This window comes from Sceloporus undulatus, chromosome 1 (assembly GCF_019175285.1).
Source record: "Sceloporus undulatus isolate JIND9_A2432 ecotype Alabama chromosome 1, SceUnd_v1.1, whole genome shotgun sequence".
NCBI classification, from domain to species: Eukaryota; Metazoa; Chordata; class Lepidosauria; order Squamata; family Phrynosomatidae; genus Sceloporus; species Sceloporus undulatus.
In genome coordinates, this window is record NC_056522.1 from 311,923,947 (window position 1) to 311,949,008 (window position 25,062).

Sequence of the window (25,062 nt, forward strand, 5' to 3'; positions counted from 1 at the left end):
AGTCCCACCCTCTGCTCAGTGCAGGATTTCCAGGTAGAGCATCTTTAGCAGATAGCTGTCTGCTTATTTGCGAAGACATCCAAAAAAGGAGACCCCACTACCTCTCTATGTAATTGGTTCCATTGCTGAACTGCTGTTATTGTCAAGAAATTCCTTGTAACATTCAATTGAAGTTCCTCCTCACATTCTGTCTCCTGTACCTTAAAACCATTAGACCTGACCCTGCCCTCTGGGAACAAGTGAGAGCCCCCTTCTCTCTGTGACAGTTCTTGAGATATTTAAAAATGCAATCATTTCATTCCTCAGTCTTCTCTTCACAAAGCTGATTATGTCTAGCTCCTTCTACATTTCCTCATGTTTTATTCTCCACACTAGATGAGACCTGACCAGCACAGAAGATAATGGGACTATCATTTCCCTCGACTTGGAAACTATGCTTCTATTAATACACGCTTAGATTTTGCCTTATTTGCTGCAGAATCACACTGCCAGCTCACGTTCATTTTAGGATCAACAATAATCTTTTTGCATGTAGTACTACTGAGCCTTGTATCCCCCATCCTCTTCTTTTAGTTTTTGTGGCCTAAATATAGAATTTTGCATTTATTCTTATCAGGACATCTCACAGAAGGTTTCTCTTCTTCACTACACCTTGGTTAGGGCAGCCCTCAATTGCAAGGTACTACAACATGTTCTATGAGTCATGCATGAGGAATACTGTTATTAAAGATCACTTCATTGTTGTGTCCATTCCCACTGACCAAGGATGAAAAGTTGGACTTAATATGACATTATTTCTGGTCTGTGTAGAATGGACCTAACATTCTCAACATCTATGGTTATTTTTCCTGTAATAAAATTCCAAGGTTCTTAGTATTCACATATCTGTGAATTGCCTCATGTCATTAGGTCTCCTTCCTTTGCTCCCTGTCCTTTTGGTTTTGTTTTGTTTTCTCAGCCTGTTGTTGGGATTCTTGTTGGTTCTACTGCTGTTGTCAGTTCTGTGATTAAAGGAGTTTTCTGGAACTAGAAGCTTTGCATTGATTCTCCTTTCACAGGTGGAAGGCGTTAAACCTTTTCTGTTGCACTGATATTTCTCAGAATCCAAACTATTATTTCTAGGATAACTACATTAATTACATGTTGAATGTAATTGAAAATAACACAGAGACCTGCTCTTAATCATAACATCTAAATCAGAGATGAGAATTGTATGGCCCTCTAAATATTTTGAGACTGCAGCCCCAGCCAGCACAGCCAATAGTGAAGAATGTGCAGGGTTGTAGCTTAACAACATATGGAAGGCTACATGGTTCCCACCCCTGATCTAAATGGAAAGTTATAAAGGAAGTGTAACTGAGTAAAATTATTAGAAGAGAACTAATAGGTTTGATGTCAAAACAAAATAAAATTGAAGTGCAGTAACTGTGACTTGGAGCCAAGAATAAGTGGAAGCCAGCTCTTAGTGACACGATCTTCACTTCATGAGAATGAAGCCTAAGCCCATTTGTGAGCCCAAATAGATCAGATCTATTGAATCCATTGTAATGTGGTAGGTGAACAGTTATGTTCCCAAGTAGTTGGGACTAGTAGTTGGATCTTGAGACAGCCTTCACATGTCCAAAATGTTCATGCACACAGAATTTAACAGAGATGTTGTGTTGAGCCCTTGTACATCCTGCCAACAAAATACTCACATGACTGATACCTGTAGTTTTTAACTTTCTGGGCTGCTAATAATTTCCTTTGCTTCCTTCTATTTAGCTTAGAATTTTCCTAAAACCTAGATTGTTTTGGAGGAAAAGGAGGTAACTCTATAAATATCTACTGATGCAGCATATTTATTTCCATTTCTGTTTCTCTTTTAGCCAGAAGAACTGCGAGAAATTATAGAGAAAACCAGAGAGATGGAGCAAAATAATGGGCATTACTTTGATACAGCAATTGTGAATTCTGATATTGATAAAGCATACCAAGAATTACTCCGTTTAATTAATAAACTTGATACCGAACCTCAGTGGGTTCCATCCTCCTGGCTACGGTGAAAGAAAATAATTCCAAGGCAGAAGGAGACTTTGCTAATAGAGCAGTGGTGGTGAACCTACGCATAGAGGACTGCTCATCCTTTATATCAGATGACGGGTTAAGCTCTAGTCTGCACTGATGCTCGGTGCTCTACCTTTTTTTTTAGAAACAGTGAAGTCTGACGCAATTCTGTTGCGATTTAGAAAGTCTGAACTTTCACTACCTTTTTATCAGTCACTGACATTCTGAACAAACCACTGTGTTTTTAATATTTCGAATACCCTTTCAAGCAGCTGCTTTAAAATTTCCTTTTGTCTCTAGAGATTTGATCTTAAAGCAAGCATTTAAAAACCTGATTATTATAAATATTGGTTATTTAACACTGTTAATTTTAATGAGTTTGTGAATATGATCATATTTTTCAAAAACACCTTCACCGAATATTGGACAAAGGAATGAATTACTCTACAAGGAGAGTGGAGGAACTGATCTGCAAGTTCACTTTTAAATGGGCCACTTTGATATAGTTGCCCTCTTAGGCTTGAATTTGTTTTTAATGATGAAACATTCCATTATCTAATAGCACTGCAATTTTTGAAAATATATACAATGTAAATATTTCAAACTTCTTTGTCTTTAGTTACTTTGTAAATCAGGTTGATAGCTTATTAAATAACCCTAAGGCCCATGAAGGTGAATATATGATATTTTAGATAAGATATTTTATTAAATTTCTTTTCATTTGGTTGCCACTTGATTGGGAGCCACTGTTGTCCCATGGAATTGTAGACAAACTTAGAAGGGAAGCTATATTTTTATGAAAATAGATGTTCTTATATGGATTTTTTTTAAAGCCTTTGCTTCTTTACAGTGTAAAATTGTATTTTATAATCAAAAAGGATTTTGGGATCATGAATATTAGAGTATTTTCTTGTATTTTTATACCTAGGTACAAGATTTCTCATGGCTATTTGCCATGTAGGTAGTTAACTGGAGTTAATATTAAAAAATAACTAAGTCATCACCCTATAGTGGGAGAATGGGGTGGAAACATCACTAAATTAGGAATGTGGCATATTCTCTTTTCTAGCAATGTGCAATTGAAAATTCCCATGAAGGTTCAGATACTACAGCTTTTGCATCTATGAAACCTCTCCAATTGTAGCTCAATTTAAATGGATGAGTTTTGTTGCTTCTTTGTGGGTGGGGCCCTTGAATGTGAATATTAATAGTTTTTCTTTGTTCTCAGTTATAGCTTTTATTTTTATATACTGTCATACACTGGAATTTCATCAACATCTGGTTGAGTGTACTAACAGTGAAGAACTGGCTGTTTTTCTAGAAACGAGTCAACTGGAAAAAAATATATAGGCAAAGCTGATACTTTTGTGTGTTTGTAACTAAACATGGCTCAAAACATGCACATGGGGAAAACTGCTTAAGAATTGAAATTCCTCAGTATTATATGATCTGTTTCTTACCATGGTGGGAAAGATATCTTTTGAAACATCCAGCAGTTTTTCTGTGCAGATTATATACAAAGTGTCTTAATAAGCAGCACGTCTATCAGAAGATTATACAATCACTTAATTGTGTGCCTCCATCCAATAAAGTGGGTACGAAATAGAAATTATATGAAATAATTATTATATATCATCCTTGTATGTATCATCCTAAAAACTTTTCCCAAATAGTCAACTTTGCCATAGAATGCAAGCCATGAAGTTGAACGCTGTGGTGTACTTTTCCTTTGGTTTGATAGAAATGAAATTCAGATAAACTGGGACCATACAAATGCTTTCCACCTTGATCATGGTTAAGAGTTCAGGAATCCTTCCTTTCATATACATCCCCATCCCAGCCCTGCTGGGCTAACTACAATTTATGTCTTTACTGCTATTAACCATGTTAAGCTTGCCCCTTGGCATTTGAAACCAGTATTGGAAGCTGTTTACAAATCCAAACATTGGTAAGCATTCACACAGGTTAAAAATGGTGTAAATATGAAAAATTGTGAAGGGTTGTAAAATTTGCACACAAGGAGGAAGAGTCTATGGAGTAGTACACAAGACCTGAAATTTGATATGCAAATATGCTGTTGTGCTTGTACCAGTCACTTTGCAATAATGCTTGTGCATTTTCAGGGTTAGTGTATGAGTGGTATCAAGTACAGTTTTTGTTGTTCAAGCATTTGTGTGGCATTTGTGAAGGAGTTGCACAAAGGTGTAGCACAGCACAATTGTGATAGGTATTTTAACTCTTGTTAGCATTACATTGGATTTAGTCCAAGGTGTCATGCCTAATCTCATTTTAACCATGGCTAAAATTGGCACACAACAACAGCAAAGTATGAAAACTGTTAAATGTTGCACCATTCCGTGGTTTAGCCTAAACTATCTATTTGTTGTCATCTGTAAGATACATGGTGCTGATCCCCTTTCAGTCTAAAGGTAATTAAGTTTATAACTGTATGGTGGGGGAGAATTGTAACACACACTACTATCTTAGGTTTAAAAACATGTAGTGGCTTCCAATGTAATTCAGGATACATTCTAGAACAGTAAATGAAATAATGAACATGGCATGCCACACCAATAAATGTATTGATGAGTGGGTTGTTTAAGCAATAAATTCTTTGTTTTCCCACCCTTTTTCAGATTCTGAGATGTTTAAAAATAGTTGCTGATTATATTTCAGAGAATGGCAAAATTTCCAGAAACAGGTTGAGTCTCCTTTATCAGAAATGCTTGGGACCCGAAATGTTTTGGATTTTGGGGGGAAAAAAATCAGATTTTGGGCTATTAACATACATAATAAAAGATTTTCGAGATGGAACCCATGTCTAAATATGAAATTCATCTATATTTCATATATATCTTATATATACATAACATAATGGTTGTACTGTATACTCATGTATAAGTCTAGAAATTTGAGTCAAAAACCTGGCCCAAAAACATGGGTTGACTTATCCACAGGTCAATGTAAGTATTGTATTTTAACTCTATTAAAAAAAAAAGGCAAGAGCATAATCTGTCCTGGAAGCACTCACCACCTCTCTATTCACTCATCCATCCAGTCTTTAGTATGAGCAGTTATGCTTGCTGGAATTTTGTAAGTTCTTTGGAATTGTTTTGTTATATGCCTCTAAATTTTACCCTTGACTTGTCCACAGGTCAAATCAAAATCCATAATTGTGTCTCCAAAACCTGCCCTCAACTTATACATGAGGTCAACTTATAGTTGAGTATATATGGTAATATTTTTAATAATTTGGGGCATGAAATCAGGTTTTTGGTTCAGAAAGCAATGATATCACGATCTCAGCCACCCATGAAAGTTTTGGATTTTGGAATGTATCAGAATTCCAGATAAGGGAGAGTCAACGTGTATTATTTGGTCTGCCACCAGTTGCCTCCACATATGCAGTAACACTGGTGTTACTCATATTACAGAAACAAAAGGGTTCATACAGCAGTAATCAGCAAGAAGATGTAATAGGTCTTTCAGACCAAACTTTCTGAATTGAAATTGGTCACTAAATCTTCTGAAGTGACTCATGGAGAAAGTGGTTCTATATTTTGAATGAACTAAAGAAATTAGAAACATGTTCCAAAGAATACATTCTTTTGTATTGGGAGTGTTGCTCTTTTTGTTACCGCAAGCTAAATCAGACTTGTTGTATCTCATTTTCTAATAGCAAAAATATTTCCAAAGCCTAAGTGAAAAATGTCACATCATTAATATAATTGTGTCTATAACAACAAGAGTCTGTTTATAGCTTTTGCACCTGTGAAATAGCCCCAACTTGGAATCATGACACTATGTACCTCCAGTCTGCTATGAGATGTCATGAACAAATGTAAAAAATGTAAAATTCTATCTAGTCTTTAAAGAAATCACTGTAATATATCTGCTAGCTAATAGATTTCACTTCCTAGTAACTTGATTTATAGGCAACATAAAAAGTCTGAGGCTTCGATGAAGCCTATAGTATTGTCATGGTGGAGTACCAGGGTTACTTTAAGCTATCTCCACAGTGTAGTGTGCTGATTATTATCATTGGCTTCCCTCGCACAACATAACAATGGTCTTCCAGAGATCATAAGACTACGCCTTCCTCCATGTGTATGTCAACCCTTGGGTTATAGAGGTGAGGAAGATAATCCTTTCTGCCAAAAGTGCCCATTCTTTTGAGGGACAGGTATAGCAGGATACAATCCATTTGCTAGGTTGGCATGGTGGAACTTTGAAAGTAGTAACAAATGGTACTACATAGTAACAAATGGATGCAGACAAAAGCCAGCTTTCCTTTTTAGTAGCCTAAAGCCCTTTGGACATTCAACTGCATCAATGACATATTAAATCCCTAATGTTGTGTAGTTGGGATACTGGAACTCTGGCCCTCTAAATTTTTGGATTTCAACTCCTATCAGTTTCAGCTGCACTGCCAATGGCTAGGGAAGATGGGGTCTCTAGCCCAGAAAAATCTAGAGGTACATGTTCCCCTCACTAGGAATAAAGTACAGTGTGCCCTTGCTTTACGTGGGGGAACCGTTCCAGACTCCCCGCGTAAAGCAAATTCCACATAAGCTCAAGCCCCATTTAAATGAATGGGGCTTGTGCATGCAGTGGCGTGGTGGCGCATGCACACCATAGGAACACACCCCATTAGTCCCTATGGGACACACCACCCCTTTTTCCCCACGCAGCTTTCAGTGTATGCTGAAAGCCGCATAAAGCACCCCCGCGTATAACACAAGCGCACTGTATAAAGCAGAAGCTACCTTTGTCGGTATGCCTGTGTAAGTATTAAACTGTAGGGTTTGGATTTACATTTTTCAGATTAGCATACTAAATTTTGTTTGGATATGGTATCTTATGTTCTTGTAGCATACTTATCCCCAAATTATATTGACACAGCATTGCATAGGTAATTAATTTCATGGAACAGTGACCATGTTATTTGCTTCCCAGTGACAACTGCAACATCAGAATGTGTGAAATGGTTCTGAGAGTATTAAAATTCTTGTTTTTAAAAGTTTCAGCATAACTTTAACCTGGCTTAACATCATGCTGATTATTAAAGTACTTGAATGAAACGTGAATATTGCATGTTTAATTGTGGAAGTTTTTCATGGTCTTTGGGGGGAAAGCATTCTTGCACTATTATTTACTTACCAAAAATAAGTCACTTACTGCTTATCCCACTGCACATAAACTGTTTGCTTTGTATGCACCAGAACTTTATCCTCTTTTATAAACTTGTCCTAATTTGATGGTGATGAAGCCAAATATTGAGGTTTCTTGTGTAAATTTTAATTTGAGCATGCAACTCTTTTCTTAAATGCCTTCTGTTTCCTTAGAGTTATATAATCCTTTGGTAGTTTACACATACAAAGTGTTACTATGAAAGCAGTTGAATATTTATCCAGTGTTCACACCAAATCTGAAGCAAATGAGAGAAGGACCATATTGTTCCAGATACTAAAACTCTGGAGCTTAACATACAACAGCAGCAAAAACTGCTCCACTGCTTGAGCTCTTACACTGTCCTACATAACATATGAATTGTGCAAGCAGAACTTTATTATGAGTCCTGGCTTTGTTGCAATAGCCCCATGGAACAGTCATTCTGTGACTTGTGGGGAATGGGAGAAACATCTAGTTATGCTCCACAGACCAGAAACAGCTAGACTTTTATCTGATCCTTCATACTCTCCACCAATAGCAAGTACATTTCTATATCACTCAGCAGTGCACTTAAGCACTCCCTAAGCAGTTTACAGTGTGTGAGCTAATTGCCCCCAACAATCTGAATACTCATTTTAGCAATCTCAGAAGGATGCCAGGCTGAGTCGATCCCGAGCCCCTGGCTGGCATATGAACCCACAACCTTACGGTTTGTGAGTGAGTGGCTGCAGTACACGCATTTAACCACTGTGCCACCAGTAACAGCAATTGCTGTTGGGGCAAACTATCACAACAGAATCATGAGCCCTGGCTTCAGTTGTTCTGGAGGGTAACAATACCAAACATAACAGTCTAAAAAAATGTTAACACCAGTGGAGTTAAACTTTTGTATGCCATGGAATGCTGATCATTCTCTTCATCATTTTAGCTTTCTTCATCATTGGGCAGTAAAAATATCTGAAATTACTGCAGAATATTTGGTGAGACTCAGAAAGAAAACCTGGAAGACAACTGATCCCTGTACAACTAATTTTGAATTTGTAAATTTTTGGCACGCAATCTGAATTAATTTTTTTAATGATTTTACAGCATAGATGAGTTGACAGATACAGCCTAATACAGAAGTACTTTCTTCAGAAGAAAGGCAAATTACATTGAAAATACAGATTAAGACTTGTTTTTACCAGGCTGAGGCAGCAAAAATTTGAAAAATTTGCAAACTTACTACAGTTGATTTCACATTTGAACATGAAGCTTGTTAAAACAAAAATTTTCTCACAAGAATTTGGTAGTATGCAAGAACAGGAGAAAGGGAAATCTAAATATAGCTGAAGAGAAGAAACAAAGGCTCCAGTTCTTTCCCAAAGGGATGAAAGACAATGGTTCTGCCTCATGCATGTGTTTAACTATTAAACATTAACCATTTTGCACAACAGAAAAATTCCCCAAATAATTGTGAGTAGAGAGTTCTGACAAATGCACCAAATCAAGAGTCACAATATAAATAACAGCCACTGCGTATTCGGAACAGTATCTGAATCTCATTTTGCTCAACTACACATACATGTAGCTATTCAAACAGCAGATCCTCATCTTTATCTTCTGCAAGCAAATTGGCAGGTTCATGGACTTGCTCTCCAGCAGCCCTCCGTAATGCTTGCTGTTTTTCATTCTTCTCTTTTATTATTTTCTTCTTTTCTTGTATCTTCTTTAACCTGCAGAGAAAGATTGTTAAAATTATTCTCAGTGTTGACAACATTAACTCTTTTTCCCCCTTCTTTAAGAAGTCTGATGAGACCACTGTCTGCCTTTACTCAAAGTATCCCCAATTTTTTATGTGCAGAAAGTCTAGGGTAATGAACCTTCAAGAAGAAGGCACATGACTGGAGGAGGAATGCAGGAGTTATAGCTAGACCTCATTTCCCATAATGCCCAATGTGTCACAAGAGAATTTTGCTACACTTGGGTCTGTATTAACTGATCAGCATAGGCTAGATAATAATAAAATCCTGGGGTGGACAAAACAATGGAATTAAGGTTATGCTTTACAAGCTCGGTTTACCCTTTGCAACAGTCGCCAGCCACATTAATTTGACTATTTCTGAGAAGTTTATTTTTAATAAGACTAAAAGCAGCAAATCTTTACTGTGAGATGGAATTAAAACATGGCAGAAAAGGAAAGTCTTTTAGGAGAATTTTCAGCAGCCTCATTGTGCCAAATTCAAATCCTATGAAAGTACAGCCTAGCATTCCTCCTTTTATATTGTGTTGTAGCAGATCCTCTTTCGCCATTTTCACTTTTTCTAGTACCCAATTCTAAACCTCACAGACTACTGGAAAGCTTCATATACATCTGCTGCCCTTGTGCATGCATGTTTCCTTAGGTCAGTGTGAAAAATCTACATGCACATTCCTTGGCATGTGCAGAGCTGTTCTGCTCATTGCAGTGAAAGGGAAGTACTACTGACTGTTAGGACTACTACAACAACCTACATAATATTTTTTTAATAATAACTTTATTTGTATTTTTCCCGCCTGGATTTTTCCTGGATCGACATGGAATTACAACAGTAAAATATCCATACAATAACAGTAATATCTAAAATGCATATTATAAAAACTGAGTCAACTAAAATTTAAATCACAACAATAAAATCTTCATTTAAAATACACTATTACAACCAGAAGTGGGATTTTCTTCAGCTCTTTATAGAAGGTTGGGTGGGTATTTCCGCTGGAAGAGATCCGTCTTTAGTACCTTCTTGGTGGGGGCCATGGCTGTGTATGCTCTGTAGGAAGTTGCTGTTAGTCTAACCTTTGAATAATCTAGTAGATTCTTCCCAGATGTTCTGAGAGTGTGGGGCAGATTATGTAGAAAGAGGCATTCCCTCAAGTAACTTGGGCCCAAACCATGTACGGCCTTAAAGGTGATAACCAACATGATTTGGATGGTCAGTTTCATAATTAATATTCATATCTGAAACTATTGAACAGCCCATATGCTTATGTTTCTTTGACCTGCAATGGCGTGAACACCGACCTCAGAAAGTAATAGCCAAGGCCACAAAACTGAAAGCTGGTAGAAACCACAAGGGTCATAGAATCACAGAATCAATGCAGCCTCTCCAGCTTCAGCATGTCCAGAATCTTTTTGAAGATTTCCAGAGAAAGAGACCCCACCATTTCTCTAGCTAATTGGTTGCATTACCAAACCGTTCTCACTGTTAAGTTCCTTCTAATTTTCTACTGAAATCTACCCTCTTGTAACTTAAAACGATTAGACCTAGTTCTACTCTCTGAGGCAGCAGAGAACAAGCCAGCACCCTCCTCCTTGTGGCAGTCCTTGAGGTCCTCCAACAATCCATCAAGTACAGGTAGTAGCATATTTGTATCCATTGGCTACAACTGTTTCTTTCTCAGAAATTCACCAGGTGCCACTTGAGCAGCACTGATCTAGTACCTTCATGCAGGGAAAGTATCCTTGAGAGACAACCACCCAACTTGGATTTAAAAGCCTACAATGGAGAATCCACCACCATTCAAAGCAACCCAATCCGGTGTCATAAACAGCTCTTAATTGTATAACAAAACATAAAAACATTCAACTCTACCATACTTACTACTCAGGCTTAGCTGGCTCAGTAGTTCAATATCTTGTACCTGATGTCTACAAAGGAAATTCATTTTTCAGATTACCAAGTCACTTACCTGTAGAACTCCTCTCTTTCTCGTTCATCCAACTCTGTTATGATATAAGACAGTGTACGTTCAATCCTGGGAATAATCACTATGGAAAAGTAAAACTGTTGTTAGTAAATGAGGTGGCAGAAAATATAAGGAATGCCATGCCAAAACTTCATTGTTCTGATGACTGAAAGATTGAGTTGTAACATATTTAATATCATACACAAAGATTTTGTGATTAGATATGGTGCTGGTACCCTGATCATAAACAGGTAAGTGTAAAGATATTTACATAGATGCAAGGACTTCACAAGACTAAAATAAAACTTTCAGGCCATGTTGGTCTCAGAGCTAGATGTTAAAGTTAGCTGCATAACAAAAGAGTCACTGGCCAATGTATAAGAAAGCAAAGAAAGAGTTCTTCCTGTGGTGAGGTAATCTAGGAAGAAAATGGGGCTATATGTAAGCAACTATTTCAATCATCTGTAACATCGGTGGTCCTGGTCCAAACTTTTACCTGCATCAGGGATGGAGGAACTTTTCTGTAGTCCCTGAAGCCTACCACAAGTTTGCAGGACCTTCTAATTTTTAAAACAGCCAATGTGGTGGTTTGGATCCTCTTCCCACCCACTACCTCCATAAAACCAGGAAAAGGGGGCAGTTTTAAGCTAGAATCCAAAGCCAAAAGTGATGTGACTTTCCGTTGCAGAATGGTGCATCCCTTTGCATTGCCAACCCTGATCTAAACCAGCAAGACAAATTTTCACTTATATCTGAGTGATCAGAGTGGGTGGAATGGTTTAGGCATAATATCTACACAGAGAGAGTACTGAATTAAAAATACACAGAATATAATCCATAAAACATTTCTGACTATTCCAATCCCAGATTCCCTGCTCAAAAAAAATGTTGTCAAAGCATTATTGGAATGAAATCATTGTCAGCACCATACCACCCTGAATACACCCAACCTCATCTGATTCCAGAAGCTAAGAAGAATGAAAGACCACCAGGGCACTTCAGGCAGGGCTAGAAAAGACTCCAGTATGAAACCTGGAGAGCCACTGTCAGACTGACAATACTAGGCTAGGTAATAGTCTTTCTGAATATAAGGCAGCCTCCCATATTCCTAAAAGCTTGAAAACTGGACTGTAACATCTCTTGGAGTTGTATGCAAAAGCAAATTTATGCTGGAAAGATTTTTTTTTTTTCTGCTAGACTCTGTCCTCTTCCAAATTAGTGCTATAAAATGAGGCTCTGGGAGTGCTTCCCATTACTAAAATGCTGAATATGGCCCACATTAAAAAGCTCAGATTTGTGAATTACATTACAAAGCCCAGATAACCAGATGTAAGGTGGGCAGCTGCCAATTCTAAAGCAAGCACAGAAATGATTCATTACTTTCTATATTGCCCAAAGCTAGAAAATATGTCCTATGTATGCACATCAGCACTTAAGGATTATCCCTTTTCACTTACCATGTTCAATAGCATTTACACGCCTATTTGTTATCTTGATAGCTTCATCCAGTGTAACAAATGAAGTCTATGGAAAACAAAACATCTGAGTACAAATTGAGGCAGTATGTTGTGTTTATTGTTTGATTTTTTTCAAAATATGCATGGCAGGTTAGCTCTTGGAACTGTACCCTGTTCCTACAAACATGTTCCTATAAATATCACAAATTTTCATTACTAAAAAGGGGCAAAATGAACTGGCATGATGCTTGTCTGATCATTCATTTAGCTTTTCACAAGCAAAGGCTCCTAAAGAGAGCATATTACAGCAGCTGACCATCCTGAAATGAGTTGTGCCTTCCTCTCACCTTAATAGAAAATAATAGTACAGACCTTTGAGAAGCACCCTATAAAGACAGTAACTTCTGGAAAGGTCATTCCTACTCCATATCTCATATGTCATGTTGTTCTCTTGCTCTTCTTTGCTTTGCAAGACCTGTGGATGAAGGGCAACTATGTCCCTCTTCCCAGATGGCACTCACTGGAGATCTCAGCAAGGCAACACCTGGAGGGGGGAGTAAGACTGGGCCCCTTGTTTTCTCTCCCATCCACCACAGAAGATAATCCATCCTGTAGTTTGGGTTGTTGCGCCTTCCTTTGTATGAGTAACTGTGCTACTGCATCTCCCTACTTATGAGGAGCTGCTGCTCACAAGCCTGCTTGCTCATTGAGGAAGGGGAAAAAACAGACAAATTTAAAATTAAACTACAGAGGCAAATGCAAAAATTATTGCTTGGGTTGCTGCACCTGATTATAACAATACAGTATTATAATCAGCTTTACACAGCTGAGCCTTCCAGTCTGAAAACTTTATCAAATTTTTAGATACTCTCCCAATTATTAAACCAAGATCAGAAAATTTTTACATTTATAATTACTAACAGACTGAATGCCTTTATCAATCAATTTATATATCTTGATCTATTTAGTTTTATCCCTCAAAGAAACTTGGTTGATGCTTTAAGGTGACTTTGGCCCAGTACAGACTGCCGGTTTGGCCTGGAGCCAATTCTAGGGTGCCGGAGAGCACAGCATCCACATGCTCCGGAACCCTACCATATAACAGTGGTGCCATGTTTACACAGAGCTGTCCACATGGCACATGTGTCGATGACATCACATGCACGCCGTGTCCAAAGGGGGCGGCACATGAATGATGTCACCACAATGCCCCAGGGCACTAATGGCACCTTGGCAGTGTTGTGGGAAGGAACTGCATTTCACAGCTCCTTTTGGGGGAGGATTGTTGCCACGGCGAAGAAGAGAGGGGCAGCCTCTGGCCGCCCCTTTCTTCTAATCTGTACCAGGCCTTTAATATATTCTGCAGAAAAGAATAAGACTCCAGTAGCATCAGTTACCTTAGAACAGGGGTAGGCAACCTGCGGCCCGCGGGCCGGATGCGGCCCGGCGAGGCCTTGGGACCGGCCCCAGCCCAGTCCTGCCGCCGATTGCTGCCGGGGCCTTTGGGGGGCAATTGTCTATAGAAGCCTCAGAAATATGCATTTATATTAACATTTTTTAAAAAATCAGCAAATTTTTTCGCGTGTCCTCCATTTTTTTTAAAAAAGTGTCTTCCATTTGAAAATTTTGTCCTACATTTGTCCTGGTTTATTTATATATTTAATTTTTATTTTAAAAAATTATTTATTTATTTTTTGGCTTCGGCCCCCCAGTTGTCTGAAGGACAGCAACCCGGCCCCCAGCTCAAAAAGATTGCCTACCCCTGCCTTAGAAGTACTTAAAGCTTTTGATCATCTGGACTGGTAATATGTTTGAACTCCATGAACATCAACGGTACTGATTCTCAAAGATTTTCACCATCCCGTGGTACCAGACAGTGATGCACTCTTTCACTTCTGTTACAAGGTTTTTAGGGGATTTCACTGCAGGGGTTGAATTATAAAGGCTAAAATCTATTTTTCTCTTAATGTAAAGCATTTCTCTATAGTGTCGCTCCTACCTTGCACCATCCAACCACCTCATCTGGCTGGAGTACATTACCCAACTCCTCTTGCCTCATAGTGCATCTCAGAGACCTTGGTACAGTTTTCTGTCTGTACCTACCTGAAGTGAAGCCAGTTCTACAAGGAGTTCTACTGCTTTGGCATAGTTCCTTTTCAGTTTGGCCAGCTGCTCCCCACCTCTGGCTAAACCAGTCAGCTCATAACCTGAAATCATTCACCCAATAGAGTTAATAATCTTGTCAAGGTGAAAAAGCAACTTCCAAATATTAAATTAAGTAACCAGGAACATTATACAGGATACAATGTTTTATGTATGAGAGACATGTCCAACTAGATATCTCAGTTCCCAGTCCTAACATGGTAAATAAGAATAGTTATAAAGAGGGCAACTGAAGGACTGGGTGCTGAAGAAATGGAAAAAACTCTGAAACATTTGATGTCTACTCTCACATATTGCCTCTCCTCCAGGACATGAAAAGAACTCACAGGATAAAAACCGAACAACCCAGGTAAAAGTTGTGAAAAAAATCTATCCAAATCTGTAGACTTGATTCTTGCTTGCCTACAAAAGACTCCATTTTGTTTCTTAACCTTGTTTTAGTTGGCAGCACATTGGTCTGTGAAGTATGCATACTTTATGTACCTTGTTATCTATTTGGCCTTTAGTGATGCTATGAAGAGCAAAGGTCTTGCTCATTCCTGACAAATGGTTTTATTGGAATTGTAAAATGTGTATGAATGCCATAGTGTAAAATGTTTGAATCTATGGCAGGTTACAAACCGCCACTTGGGACGTCCTCAGGAGGTCCCAGTTTAAAAAGGGGGCATCTCTTCCAGACGCCCCTATTCCTGTTACGGACTCTGTCCGTAACAAATGGTGGCAGCTGTTCCACACGGCCGCCACCATCTTGACATAACGGACGCTGTGCGTCCGCACGTTGTGCGGCGCTAATGACATTGCGAGTGCGCCATTGGCGCCTCGTGGCGTCATTAGCGCGCCGCCAGAAGAAGCTCCATTTTGGAGCTTCTTTTTTGCTCCGTAAGGGAGCCGCGCGGTTTGGCTGCGGCGGCTCCCTTGCAGAGCAAACAGCAGCGCCGGGAGACCGCCGCAAAGTGGCGGTTTGTAACGCCTCAAAAGCAGTCCTGATGGACTAATGGACGTCATCTGAGTTATAGCCAGTTACTGTTGTAAAACTGATATAGTTTCTATGTTGGCTTCAAGTCTCTTTGGAATGCTACGTCTTTTCTATATATTTATCTGATTGGAATCTTATGCTCGGGGGTTTACATGCTGCTGTAGGTGTGTAGATTTAGAAACAAAAATTTTAGCTTCCTTATTTTAGGCTAGTGGTGGCAAACCTATGACACACATGCCAGAGGGGGCACTCGGAGCCCCCTCTGTGGGCACAGACACCATTGCCTCAGAGGAACACGGGCCCCAGGCCCTGATTGGTCTCTGGCAGGGGGTCCGGCTCTCCGTACTGGCCTGAGGCAGCTGAGGGCCAGAGTTTGGCCCATGGTGGATGCTGCATCTCTACGCAATAACCATGTCAAGGTTCATACATGGGCAGGGCAGGGCGGATCTGGCCACCTGTTGATTCCACGTCCCTGCTGTATCTGGGTGCACACTGCATCCCATTAGTTGACCCTGTCCCTTGATCTCCATTTGCTCCCTGTCGGCCCTGGTGCTCATGTGGCTGGAAGAGAACGTGAAAACTGCTGAGTGGCCAGGCTGAGGTTTCCTTGGCTACACCGGAAAGACTCAGGAAGTGTGGGAAGGGCAAGTGAGAGCGAAGGGCTGGTCCCTGCTCTTGACACAGTGGCGGTGCTGCTGCTGCTCCTCCTCTGGAAGGGATGGGAGCGTGTCGGGACTAGCGGAGTGGAGGCTGCTGGCCTGGCTGGAAGCTGCTGGCCTTGCATCTCCTCTTTGCTTCCTTGGTGCTGCTGGTGCCGCCAGTCACACAGGCTATGAGTCAGGAGAAGAAGCGCTGCCTCGGGTAAGCAGAAGGAGGCAGAGAGAGGATAGGCCATAGAACAAAGTACAGTGACATCCACAATCCACAGGCATCTGAGGAAGGAGGCTGAAGTCTGTGATCACCTTCTTCTCTTTCAGTCAGCCTCAAAGGTGCTGCAAGATCCCTCGCAGACTCATTTTCCAGACTAGCATGGTTGTGACTTTGAATCCCAAATCCACAAAACATACCTTTATTGTGTGTATCTGTGTTGTGTGCCTTCAAGTTGTTTTTGACTTATGGTGACCCTAAGGTGAAACTATCATGGAGTTTTCTTGGCACGTTTCATCAGAGAGGGTTTGCCATTACTGTTATCTAAGGCTGAGAGAGTGTGACTAGGGTGTGTGTGTTGTGTGCCTTCAAGTCACTCCTGGCAACCCTACGATAAAACTATTATGGGGCAAGCTTTGTAAGAGGGGAATTTCCATTGCCATCCTCTGAGACTGAGAGAGCATGATTTGTGTGTTGTAGTGCCCAAGTCATTTCTGACTTATGGCGACCCTAAGGTGAAACTATCATGGAGTTTTCTTGGCAAGTTTCAGCAGAGGGGAGTTTGTTATTGCTAGCCTGAGGCTGAGCGTACAGCCTTGGGTTTTATTCCTGGAAATCCCTCCCCCAGAAGTCTTGCCCCCCCCCAAAGACGGAGGTTCCCCCTGAAGTCCCCCCCTCCGCCACCAGGTGACACCCAATATGGGAACACCACTGAATTTGAGCACTTGGTCTCTAAAAGGTTTGCTATCACTGTTTTAGGCTAATTGTATATTCTTGTTATAGTTCTCTGTACTATCTGGTTGTCTTTTTACTATTATACTTTACTCTTTTATAAATATATGTTCCTCGGTTTAATTTGGGATGTGTAGTATTGGTAGGATTGGGTCAGTTCTAAAGTTAAGCCTTGGCTGCATGATTACTGCTACTTAAAATGCTGTTTTATATTTGGCTTGGAGCTGCCCTGGTTGCAGCAAGCCTCAAGAAAGTCCTAAGAGGTCTGAACACTTTCCAAAACTGAGCTGGTATTTATGCTTCGACTTTAAAATAAGATTTTTTAATTATTAAACTATTGGCTGGTATAATTTTAATCTCTAAGAGGGAGATTGTAAGAAAAGCTGTTACACAATCAAAACTTAAACCCATAAAGAGCACACATGTTGGTCCATAGTTACAGTCACCCAAAAGCCTCTACGTAATAAACTCAAGGTGTGATTTAACGTAAAGGGGCAAGGTGAATAACAAGAGTCTAGGGCTTGATTCTGGTTGAAGCAATTCAGTAGTTATCTACTGGCTGATCCAGCAGGTAGCCTGAGCAGGTACTCTACCTGAGTTCAAATAAAGGAATTTTGAGTTTGGTCAAAGGAGTCAGATATTCAGATTTAGGTGGATAAGGTAGCGCCTCTGGAGATGAGCCTAAGGTGCTATATACAGACAGGCCATGTATGGTTCTTTTACATCTACTTCTTGCAAGACCTGAAGAATATTTACAGAAAAGCTGTAAAAATCCCATGTAACCATTGGTCTGCTATATCACAGAACTATAATACACAAATATAGTTCCAGAGCAATTAGATAAACATAAAATAAGTTTACAACAAAGCATTAGTGAGATTGAAAGATAATAATAACTTCTTACTTACTGTCCCCTCCTTCCTGATAATGCTCAAAAACTGGCAGGGTCACACCTGTAAACACCACACACAGGAGCTTGTATAAGTAAAACATTCCTTTTCCTAATTGCATCTTTGACTCATTTCTTTCTTACAGCTCCTTACTGTAACTTTTGGATGCTCAAACTGCCTTTGATTCAAGGATACTGTATATCCTGGTTTATAAGGTCTCCTTGAACCAGATGTTCCTGATTCACAGGAAGCTATCTTAACCAACCTTGGAAGTCCTCTCTTATGTCTGGCATATGAAGTATATATAATAACAATACATAGCTTATAGCATGTTCCCGTTCCAACAAACCATGGTTTATTGGACCAGATGCATTACTGGTGAACTGAAACACAGTGTGTTAAATGTTTCTTCAAGAAAACCTAGTTTCTCAATGCATTCAGAAAGCTATTTCTACAAGTGAGTGAATAAAATATTTTTAAATTTTAAAAAAATGTTCCTATGCATTGGCAACCATAAAAAGTTATTCTATATTAAATTACAAAAAGAGGATAAATGTCAAACAATTTGGCAGAACTACCCCGAACTCTATGTGAAATGAAAAGGCTACATCAATAACGAGGAACACAATGAACTACTATTTCATTTTGCTATATTCTCCTTTCTTGCTCTTTTTTCCTCTCCACTATGTTTTTAGTATCCTGTTCTCTTTACTATACCATCCTTCTCCTTAATAATGCAGTTGTAAAAAATAATTTGCACTAAGAGAAACCCATAATTTAAAGCTGTAAAACAGAGCTCAGTGTGTGACTGATGGGTGGAGAGAAGAACTGCACATCGGTAGTAAAAGTTTTAAAAACAAAATAATAATTATTAACATTTTAAACCAAGCAAACATCAAGGCTTTCCTGGGACTTAAATAGGGTCACCAGCAAGGGGTCAAGACCTACAACTACACTCATCATGTTTTTGCTCTCATTACTGCCAGATTATGAATTACAATGGGTACTGAGTCCCAGTTCCTCTTCACTTTCTCCTATGATGATCTCTTCAAGCTTCCTATTATTCAAACTCACCAACAACTCAGGAAAGATGAGAAAAGATAAGAGGAGAACACTACCAGCATAGAATATGAACGAAAGAGAGATACTAATTAGAACAGTCTTCTCTTTCCTCTCTGCTGAGAATGTCCGATTAAAGCTCCTCTCTGAAAAGGGTGAGATCACTAACAAGTACCTGTGCTGTACCTCAGTAAAAGAAGAAATGTGGGATGGTAAAATAAACAGAGACAATTAGGCCTGATGTCAGAGTACAAGGAGAGAATGAAGACTGGATCAAGGGCCTCTCTGCCTAGTGATCTTGGGAGTGAAAGGATGAGCATGTTTGCAAGATTGGTATAGAGGTTTTAGTGAAGATTATGTAGAGATCATGTTTTTTATCATGTTCTTTGTAAAGCGGATGATCTGTTGCAGTAGTAAATACTATAATCGTTCACACCCTACATTGGACATTTTACAACCGCTTCCTCCTCACCACTGTTTTTGTAATTATTCCTGTTCCAGAACATACTGACCTGCTACATTATCTTTCTTTGCTCTGATCTTGACCTGAGCTTTGTTTACATTCTGAATCACAGTAGTACTGTAGAAACAAGAAAATTCTTCATTTTGCAATATCATAAACAATACATTCTCAAAATATCATTATCCCACTTCCCCCCAAAATTAGGACTCAAAGTGGCTCATAATTTAAAAGAACAAATTATTAAAATAGAATTACACTGTATGCAGTATTAAAACAATTCACACCTCAAGTTAAAATAATAACATGCAATTAAATAAAAAGCTCTTAAGAATGTGTGGCAAACCAAGTGCCAAACAGTTTGATTTATTTTTCAGGAGGTTATCATGGTCATGCTAACAAAGAATAGCTTTTAAAACCTTCCTCTAGCACATACTTCACAATTCAACATATGAGACATTGTATGTCTTTACAGAAATTCATCCCACTCACTGGGTGGTTGTTGTTTGCCTTCAAGTTGTTTCTAACATATGGCGACCATATTGCAGGGGTTTCTTGGCAAGATTTTTTCAGATGGGTTTTGCCATTGCCTTCCTTAGCCGGAGAGACTATGACTTGCCAAACATGTTACATGGATGTCTCCAATCACACCCCAGATTTGCGAGCCTTACCTGAAGTCTCCAGCCGTGAACTTTGCTTCTGCAAGTGAAAAAGCAGCTTCTCTCATTACCTCGCCCATCAACATCTTTGTCTGCAAATAAAACAAAAAGGGGCACTCTTTTGAAGACTAGTTCACACAATGGAAGTTAAATGTACTGTAGGATAGGGTTATCATTATCATTATTAGAAACATTCACCATGGTTATGACAAAAGTTGAAGTATTATAAAATCCAGTTAAAGAATTAGCTGATAAAACAAATACATTAAAATAACCCCACCTCAATAATTTTCTTCAAAATCTGTCGGAATCGTAAAGTCAAAGCATCAGACTTTTTCTTCAAGAGGTTGCGACCTGTCTGGGCTCCTTTCAAACGTGCTTTCATGATGGTCTGAGCCCTGCCAAAAATCAGGAGACACATACTTTTTTTCCCATCGCTTCAGATTAAAAGGACCAGAGACAAAAGTATTTCTTGTTCCTAAAACTGGCACAGCCTTCTAGAAGTCACAGAACCTAAGCTTACATTTAAAACACATGATTGAAAGCATGCCTATTTATTGAAAGAATTAACCAAATTCCTGGGTAAGTATATGGGATGTAGGCATTAGCCTGCAAACCTACATGCACTTACAAGAAACTTTGCCCTGCACTAAATACGCAAGGATTACAACTCTTTTTGTGGGGAAAATTTTACAGTATTCAGAAACACCAGCAGAACTTCAGACATGGATAACCATGTATGTTCCCCACTAATAACACACATATAAATTCAGCACTATTGAGCTTCTCTAGGACCATTCAAACAAGCCAATGTGAGATACAGTGCATTCTATTTTTTTCCAAACTGAGATCCATGTTAGAAAGTCAACATAGGGGGTGAACTGATACTGCATAATTACAGCAGCTTGATCTCACTTCAATTGCCATGGTTTCCTCCCATGGAAGTCTGGGATTTGTACTTTAGCGACACACTTAGAATCCAAACTGCAGGATTAGAGCTCTCTGGAAAGGAATTCTAGAATATAAATCCTAGGATTCCCCTTCTTTGAAGCCATGTATGTTAAAGTGATATCAGTATTGAATCACTGGTGTCATTCCTGCATAGTGCATGTAGTGTGGATATACCCTGGGGTAAAGCAGTAAAGTCTGAATGCAGAAATGATACCAGTGATCCATTCACAATTGAGCCTGCTTCACAATTGGCACATAATGAACACACACTCTAGCTCTACTACCATACTTTTTCAAGTGGAGACTAGTTCCCCCAAATGCATGTAAATCAGGTATAATGACTTAAAATTAGCTACATGGTGATCAACTTTCTGTATGAAAGCTATAGCTCAGTGATGGCGAAACTATGCATGCCAGACGTGGCAGTCAGAGCCCTCTTTATGGGCACATGTGCCATCGCCCCAGCACAGAGTTTGCCAGAGATCGTTACTAGAAAGACAAAGGGACATGGCACTTTGCACCAAATAAGTGGGTTTTGGGTTGCAGTTTGGGCACTCGGCCTCGAAAAGGTTCACCATCACTGCTATAGCTTCTACAGTCGATCCTCCCCATCCACAGATTCCTTATCCACAGATTCAACCATCCATGGCTTGGAAAATGTTCCAAAAACATCAAAAAAGCAAAAGCAAACCTTTTTTATTTTATATGCACCATTTTACGACACCATTGTATTTAATGGGACTTGAGCATTTTGGTATCTGCAAGGGGTCTTGGAACCAAACCCAAGTGGATACCAAAGGCCCACTGTATATGCAAGTTGCATACAAACTATATCTGCCTCTTAGACAGCTGCTGTGTCCACACGCAAAAGACATGATGTCTATGGTCCAATCCACACTGCAGAAACAATCCAGTTTGAGACCGCTTTAACTGCCTGGGCTCAATGCTAGGGAATTATGTTTTGTGAGACATTTAGCCTTCTCCATCAGAGAGCTTTAGGACCACAACAAACTACAGTTCCCAGGATGCCCTAGCACTGAGCCAGGGCAGTTAAAGTAGTATGGATCTATGACCATTTTAGAAAGGTAACTAAGGCCCATACAGACAGGCCAAAATAAAGCTGCTTTGGGTCACTTTGAAGGTATGCTGTTTAAATGATGCATGCGTCCTAAGAGGCTGGAAGCTGTGCCAAAGTCACGCTCCAGGACCAGGACTAGAGTGCAGCTTCTGGCCTCTGAAGATGTATGTGTCATTTAAACAGCATACCTCCAAAGTCACTTGAAGCAGCTTTATTTTGGCCTGTCTATTCGAGACCTTAAATCACAGAAAGGTCCTCAGCTAAAAAAGCATATTAAGCAAATGGTGCTTGTTAAAATGGAGGCAGATGTGTGCTTCACACTTCTGCAGTAACTGGTTTGTTCCACTCTGTCTCTGTCTTAGTCTACCCCAGTCACTGGCTGGAACAAGATTCAGCAGTCTAGTGTGTATTCATTTAAACAAAAGTACTGTTTACCATCAAGAATGTCATGACATCCTACTTACGAAGTAGGAACAGATCATGTTCTCTCTTTCAGGAGGCAGGAACAACAAAGTTCTTAATAATTTTGTTCATTTCAGTCCGGTTATTTAATTTTTCTCTACTGGCCAAAGCAAGTCATATTTTGACAGTAGAATGCAACATTGACATTTGCTATTACAAACTACCTTAAAGGGAAGGAAATCACTTTCAGAGCTATTGCTCAATTAATACAATAACAAAAACACCATTATTAACCAAATTCATACTGGCTGAAACCAACAGCAGCTATATGCTGTCATATCTGGAAAATGCCACATTGAGAGCCACTATCGATCAAGACTGGGCTAGGAGAAGCATTATTCTGATGCAAGTCAACTTTCTGTGCACATTTGTACTGTTATTATTATTATTATTATTATTATAGTTTATTTCTGTAGTGCTGTAAATGTACACAGCGCTTTACATACAAATAATCAAATCAATAATAATATAAAACCTGCCAACGGCGTACAATCTACAAAATACATATAAACACTAGGTAATAATATAAAATAGTAAGATGAAAGCACAAGGACAGAATATATTAAAATCCAGGCTCCTGTACTTGTGCCATGACAGACCCAATGGCAGCCTTGTTCCATAGGTGCCAATGACATCTGACTGTATGACACAGCCTTTCCTCTTTGATCCTGGAAATGACATTTTCCACTTCCCCATTTCCTCAGGCCTCCAGACTGTGTTTGTCGGCATATGAGGAAAGGCTCTTGCAATGGCAGAAGGCAACACTTCCATGTCTCCAATACTCTTTGCACTATTCCTGAGACATGATTTAAGACCTTGCTCAGGGCCAGGCAGTGGGTCAGGGGCTGCGCTAGGACCTGAACAGGCCTATGTTGAGCCAAACATATCCCATATATAGATCCCATGTACACATATATACACACACACACATATATATACATATGTTGTTGTTGCGTTATGTTGTTTCTAACTTATGGTGACCCTATTGCAGGGTTTTCTTGGCAAGGCTTGTTCAGAGGAGATTTGCCTTTGTCTTCTTCTGAGGTTGAGAGAGTGAGACTTGCCATTTGTTTCTCTGTCTCTGACTGAAAGAGAAGCTGGGTATAAATAAAGCTGCTATTATTATTATTATTATTATCCCACTTTTCTCCCAATTGGGGACACAATAATACAGCTCTTGACGCCACTTCTGAGCAACTGCAAGCTCTCTGTCTGGCTTAAGGCTATGGAATTCTGGGAGTTGGAGTTTGTTGTGGGGCCCAGAGCGGAGCAGAGCTCCGCTCTGGGTCCACAACAAACTCCAACTCCCAGAATTCCATAGCAAGGAGTCAGACAGAGAGTTAAAGCGGCGCCAAACCGGGTTATTTCTCCAGTCTGGATGCAGCCCTAGGATCACAGCTGACCAACTAGCCTCCCTTGAGAGACAGAGAGGAAACAATGCCCCCAAATTGTGGCAAAAGGGTGGCAAGGGTCAGTTAATCCGTGGCAGGTTGAATGGGGAGGGAGGGAGGGAGGGAGGTGCGACTCACATCCGCGAAGGGAAGATCTCAATCCTGTCCTTGCCCGACATCTTGACCAAAAGCAGCAGCAGCGGAGGAGGAGGAGAAGAAGGAGGAAGAGGCCCTCTGTCGGGAAAAGTGCTCCTTCCCTCTCTGAGCCAGGGACAGGGGCACGTGACCGGCTCTGTCACATGACCCCGCCCTCCTTCCCTCTGGGTTGCCAAGGGCACCGCGGCCTCCACTTCCGCATCCCCCAACCTAGCCCCGCCCCCTCTCGCCCAGCAGGTCACGTGCCCCCAACTGCCGAAAACATAGAGCTATGAAAAATGTAGAGAGAGAGAGAGCTAGTTGTTGCACCTTTTGAGACTTAACTGAAAGAAAGAATTTGGCAGCAGGAGCCCTTCTAGACTCCAGTCTCCTTCCTCAGGTGCATAGAATAAGGTTTTGCAAGGGACTGTTATGGAGAGAGGTGTTGAGCAAAGTCCAGAGAAGCAATTCCAACCGGAACAATTCCTAAAGGACGTAACCAAGCTTTTCCAGACATTTCAGGGCACTGATAAAGAACTACAGAAAAGGGGCTGTTTTGAAGCCAAAAAGAAACAAGCTGGTTTTGATAATGTCATTAGAAACAAAACTGATTTTGATGATGTTACAGTATTAGACATTTCGCAGAGAATAAAAGCTAGGAAGGCTCATTTCATCATCTGATTAAGTTTACTGTTGCTTTGCATAAAGTACGTATTTCTATCTGGTCACTGAGGACCTCCCTCCAGGAGCCCCAAAGCAGTCTTGTTCTGCCTTCCAAAATTCCTCTCAGGTGCATCTACACTGTAGAAATAATGCGGTATGACATCACTTTTAAGTGCTGTAGGTCCATCGTATGGAA

General features: G+C 39.9%; 3 protein-coding genes across 20 annotated transcripts in view; 2 read left to right on the forward strand and 1 right to left on the reverse strand.

The window, feature by feature from the left end:
• PALS1 (protein associated with LIN7 1, MAGUK family member) overlaps window positions 1–4,860 on the forward strand; it is an 81,406-nt gene extending 76,546 nt beyond the window's left edge. Inside the window, 1 exon segment of the mRNA XM_042462743.1 lies at window positions 1,869–4,860. Coding sequence (XP_042318677.1) covers window positions 1,869–2,045 — 177 coding nt within the window. The 3' untranslated portion in view covers window positions 2,046–4,860.
• The window catches only part of GPHN (gephyrin), a 671,572-nt gene that overhangs the window by 609,778 nt on the left and 36,732 nt on the right, over window positions 1–25,062 (forward strand). The window lies entirely within an intron of this gene.
• ATP6V1D (ATPase H+ transporting V1 subunit D) lies at window positions 8,278–24,385 on the reverse strand. The gene is made up of 9 exons (XM_042462718.1): window positions 24,207–24,385; window positions 20,467–20,584; window positions 20,199–20,278; window positions 19,580–19,647; window positions 18,027–18,071; window positions 14,484–14,587; window positions 12,381–12,447; window positions 10,927–11,005; window positions 8,278–8,933 (listed from the first exon to the last, which is right to left on the reverse strand). Exons 1-9 carry the CDS (start codon window positions 24,245–24,247, stop codon window positions 8,789–8,791), a joined length of 747 nt encoding a protein of 248 aa, XP_042318652.1. The 5' UTR covers window positions 24,248–24,385; the 3' UTR covers window positions 8,278–8,788.